Source organism: Gossypium hirsutum, chromosome A01 (genome assembly GCF_007990345.1).
Source record: "Gossypium hirsutum isolate 1008001.06 chromosome A01, Gossypium_hirsutum_v2.1, whole genome shotgun sequence".
Classification (NCBI taxonomy): domain Eukaryota; kingdom Viridiplantae; phylum Streptophyta; class Magnoliopsida; order Malvales; family Malvaceae; genus Gossypium; species Gossypium hirsutum.
Genome location: NC_053424.1, coordinates 112,555,256 through 112,560,779, shown reverse-complemented (window position 1 = coordinate 112,560,779; position 5,524 = coordinate 112,555,256). Strand labels below are relative to the sequence as shown.

At 31.2% G+C, this 5,524-nt stretch overlaps 1 protein-coding gene across 1 annotated transcript; it reads left to right on the top strand.

Annotated features, from left to right (window-relative positions):
* Window positions 1-653: 653 nt before the first annotated feature.
* On the top strand, window positions 654-1,705 carry LOC121229422 (uncharacterized). Its single transcript, XM_041113696.1, has 3 exons — window positions 654-1,106; window positions 1,186-1,347; window positions 1,437-1,705. Exons 1-3 carry the CDS (start codon window positions 873-875, stop codon window positions 1,512-1,514), a joined length of 474 nt encoding a protein of 157 aa, XP_040969630.1. The 5' UTR covers window positions 654-872; the 3' UTR covers window positions 1,515-1,705.
* Window positions 1,706-5,524: the final 3,819 nt, after the last annotated feature.

The window sequence follows — 5,524 nt, the reverse complement described above, 5'->3', positions numbered from 1 at the left end:
AAGTAAAGAGACTAAATTCCTAAAAATAAAAATACAAGACTTTGAATTTATGAAGAGTATAAGTATTTATGACATATTTTAACATATTTTTAACTCATATTCGAATTTATTTCAAATATATTGATTTTTTAAAAATATATAATTTTGTCTAAACATATAAATTCGAGTCCTAATTACTTAAAGGGTAAACTAAACCAAAGACCACTAAATTATTAGTATGTTTAAGTTTTGATCACTCAACTTCAGAAAATTACAAAATTATCGCTTAACTATTCGAAAGTTTTCATTTAAGCACTAAGTTGTAAAAATTATTTATGTATGGCCTTCTCTACGTGCATCACATGCACCAATCAAAAGCTCTTCTTCCCCTTCTCTTTTATAATTTAATTTTTTATTTCATAACAGTTTTGAATGTTATGAATCTAGAAATTAAAATCCAATTAGCTTCCTTCTCTAATCTACGACACTGATCATCAGATCGACTTGAATTTAAGGTAAGTTCTTTTACTTGTCGATTGCTACTGATCCACCATATTGATTATCAAACCATTGCTTAGAGCTCACTTGTCGCATTTTAAAAAAAAAAACTTAATAGATTAGTGACTTAAATAGAAACTTTTGTATAATTTAATAACTTGAATAAAAACTTTCAAATAATTTAATAATTATTTTATAACTTTTTAAAAATTAAATAATCAAAATGTAAACTCCCTCACGTTAGTTTACCTTTTAAAGGGAGAAAGGAAAATGTCCACAAGAATGCAAACAAAAGGAGTGATTCATATTCCAGCCAACTTTCTCTTTGGAGACACATTACCAAATCCATAAGAAATACAGATTAAATGAAGAAGTAGCGAAACAGAGGAAAGAAGATGGCAAACACCAATGGGGTTATCATAACTGTGTATGTTGAATCACATCCCACCACCGCCCAATCTTCTTCACAATCCGTTCCCCTCATCAACACAAACCCTGTTTCCGAAAAGCCCAAAAGAGGCCAATGTTATGATCGTCGGGCTCGCCTCTTAGCTTACACTCAACAACTCAGAGCGGCTGATAAATATCACCACCCAATTCAATGGAATCATTCAAGTCCCAAATCAAAGGCAAGTGTTTCCTCTTTTTTTTTTTTTCTTGTTATATTATTTATTCAATTCCAATTATACCAATGGTGACAATGAACAGAAATGGAAGTGCCCAATTGCACCAAGAAGACTAGCGATTTCTTTTCTGGGAATTTTTCGTAACACAAAACGACGATGGAAGTATCAACGTATGCCATCAGAGGAGGGGGATAAATGTAACTGTAGTGGGAAGAAAAACATATTTCAGAGAAGAAAATTTTGGGTAAAATCTTGTGTATTTGTTTGTTTATTTACATTTTTTAATCATTATATATATATATACACATCACTTTGCTTAATTATGTTTCACAGAGCAAACTGAAGCGAATGTTCAAAGGATTATCTTTTGTTTGGCAACGGAAGAAAAGGGTTAATGGAAAATTAAGTTGAGGATCCAATTTGGAGGGAGATTGTTGGCTTAAAAGTCTTAACTGATGCCGATATTATTCCACCATTCACGATCTTTTTGTTACTTTGAATCTGTAAACTGGAAAAATGTAATAAATTGTTGAATAGACTTGCAATTCATTGATGATCTTTTCCTCATTCAAGACGACCAATTCAGTTTACTGATTAATGGTATTTACCTTAGCTCTCTCTTCTTAGTAGGAAAGAGGGTAGTTGTGGTGACTGCCATAGCATTGATTTTCCACTTGAGAACCAGAATGAGTGATGCGAAACCCAAAATCTAACACCAAAAAAAGCAAAGTCTGATTCGAATTAACAAAAATTAGAATTGGATTGAAAGAAATTGGGCTTATGATTCTTTAATTCAGCCCAGAGGATGCAAGAGGTCGCCCAATTGAACTGATGGCCCAATTGTATGTTTCAAATCTATATATCTATATATAATATATAAAAACCAGCTTGAATTTATGAATTGATAAGGGTAGTTTTGTCAAAAAAATAAGGAAAAAATCCCTGCCCAACAAACTTCAATTAATCAACCCAAAACTCTCTCTAAATATTAGCATTAAATATAAAATTAGTATATGAACTTGTCTATTTCTCCCAGATTGATACTTATAATTTTTTTATCTTAAATTAGTACCCGTACTTTTTTCCCGTCCACTAATTTAGTACATGAGCCTAACGGTGTTAAGATTTTACTAATGTGGCACATTGGCCACTCGTACGCCGTCACGTGTCGCACTCTTGAGATCCTTTTGACCTGTGTTTATTTTTTTTAACGTATTGTTTTAAATATTATTATTAACCCATAATATTATTCCTTTAATTTTTATTTCTTCACCATCGTCTTCAACATTTTTCCCTGTTATATTTTTCTCTTTCGTTTTCTTTGTTGTCTCTTCATTTTTCCCTCTTTTGTTCATCCATTTATTTTTTTCCCTTTCACTTCTTCGTTTCCTATCTCTTTCATTTGCAACGCGAATAGGGTTTTGTGCTCTTTTTCATTTTTCATCTCCTTCACGTCTCCATCATGTCTTCTTTTACAAACAGAAAATCAAGTGTGCAGAAAAGGGTTTTGTACTGCCATTGTGGGTTAAGGGCTCATGTTTGCAACGCAAATACTCCAAAGAACAAAGGAATAAAATTCTCTGGGCGTGCGAACTTCAAATAGGTAAATTAGGGTTTGTGTTTTGGTCTGTTATAGTTGGGTTTTTTTAGAAACAAAGGGTTTTGTGTGTACTCCCATATTGTTGCAATTTGGGTTTAAAATGTATTCTTAGATTTTTAATATTCTGATTTTTTTTTTGTATGTGAGAAATGAAGACCAGGGATTGTGATTTTTTTTCGGTGGGTTGAAGGTAGTAGTTGTAACACCCCTAACCCGTATCCGTCGCCGGATTAGGATTATGATGCATTACCGATCATATTACAATTCACACATATTATAGTTCGAAATTTTAATCACATCAATTATTATAACTAAATTAATTATTGAAAATCAAGAATATATGTCATCCACAGCATAGTATAAATTTCACATGATCCAAATTATATACCAAAACCATTTATACATATACAGAATATATGTTACATCACTAATGTCGTTATTGAATATTAAACCCCTTTTTTTTTTATGAAAGTCCAGCACTTACACAAGATATACACCATTTGAAATAAATTTCCTTGCCAACTCTTTTATTCATATATGCGGCATCAACTATTAAACTCATGTATTTTGCACATTAATACTAATAAAAAAAACAAGCTTTCGATTATAAATAAACTCATTTCATTCTTTAGTCTATTCGGCTATCATAAATCATTTGTACCTATTTACTAATTTATAAGTAACTAGCAAGTTTATATAAATAGCCACATATATATATATATATATAACACCCATAATATAAACACTTTTATACACAAGTAAAGCATATAAAAAAATTTCAATTAATATAATACGGTCGAATATCATATACACATGCCTTAGTATAAATTATAAGTTAACATCAAATTATACCATGTATAAGTCTTGATTTTTACTTAACATGCACATGGCCAACCTTAACTTAATTAACATCCAATAAAAACATATGGCCGAAGCACAAAGTACCTTCACAAGCTTTATATACTTAGATACATTTTCAAAATAACACAAAAATGATCAATCATGGCATACGGCATAATAATCAAATAGACTTAGACCATGACTCGACCAAAACCGAATTCGAACCTAAGATTAAAGCCATTTCCAATGCATGAAATACTTACCACAAACATCATCCATTCATAGTACTAATCACTTTAACTAAAACGAATTTAAACCACTATCAAGCATAACCAAATTATCAAAACCAAACTTACTAAACCTTATAACTAAGCACCTATAAGACCAAATCCAAACATAAATAGCAAGCCATATTCGCATAGCTTTAATTACATAACCAAAACCAACATTTCAAAAATATGTTCCAGCCTATACATGCCATAGTACTAGAATCTCAACTTATAAAATACCGAAGGTGGTTGATAGTGTGATTGACTTTGCTGACGATCCCCGAGCTTGTAACTTGAATCCAAAATCTATAAAACAGAAACAAATATACATACAGTAAGCTATTATAATGTAGTAAGTCATAAGCAAATAATTAACCTAACAAAATATTCAACTCAATTAGGCTAACCAATATTTATAGTAACCATATCCCATTTAGTCTCAAACTTATAATTTGTAAATAATGTATATGTATACTTTCGTACATAAATACTATCCTGGTCGAATATTCAAATAATCAAATTGACCTATTATCATTCAACTTTCCAACCAAAATGTCTTTACATTATCAAATACACACATATACTTTTATACACAAGTTCAAGAATCAAGATACAACAACAAGTACATACACTTCTTATTTGGCCGAATACTCTCATGGTCATTTAAACATATTAATAATCAACTTCCAAAAAACAACTAGTTATAATAAAATCATGCCTACATATACTTTTATAGATAAGCTTGAAAATCATATCATAGCATTACATATATATATCACCTATAAGGCCGATTATACATGGTCACACAGACTTGCACATAATTATGAATCATTTCATTGATACTCAACTTATATAACCACAAAGCCGAATACACATGCCAATCTCACTTAAATTCATCATTATCAATTACACATGAATAGAACAAATATCAAGTACATACTTACCTTATTACTAATAGCCAACAAGGTAATTCATACCTGGCCATTTAACTCATATTACACATCCGTACACAATTTACCTTCGCCCGATGAACCATTCGGAATTGGGTAGGACACTCAGACAATCACACATATATCGTACAATGCCAAGGTCCCAGACGTGGTCTTACATGTAGTCATATATCGATGCCACAGTCCTAAACAGGGTCTTACTCATAAACACATATCGGAATCACATATCGATGCCATGGTCTTACTTGCACACATATATCGGAATCCTATGTCATGGCATATGTATCCTAACTATTCCTAAGGTTCATATGGGGCTTTCGTGTAACACCCCCTACCCGTATCCATTACCGAAATAGGTACGAGGCATTACCGGAGTTTATTGAACATTTTCAGATAATTCTGAGTCATTTATTATTCATATTTTGAAAATAATCATAACGTCTCTCTATTGGGCCCTTGAAGCCCCAAACATACATTAAAAACCAACCAAAATTAAATCGGGATCATAAAAAAATTTCGAAAAATCTTAAATATTTTCATCTAAGTACTTACCATTTCAATGCTTCTTATAATTAAACATGTTACCATTCAATCAATAGCTTGACACTTGTCTAAGCGTCAAACAACATCATTGTTAGTATACTTGCACATATTTCATATAAATTGAACATTGATATACTTATTTTCTCGACATGTCACGCTTGAGTTTAATAATTGTCTTTACTTACATAATTTCCTTGTATCAACATATCAAAGATAATT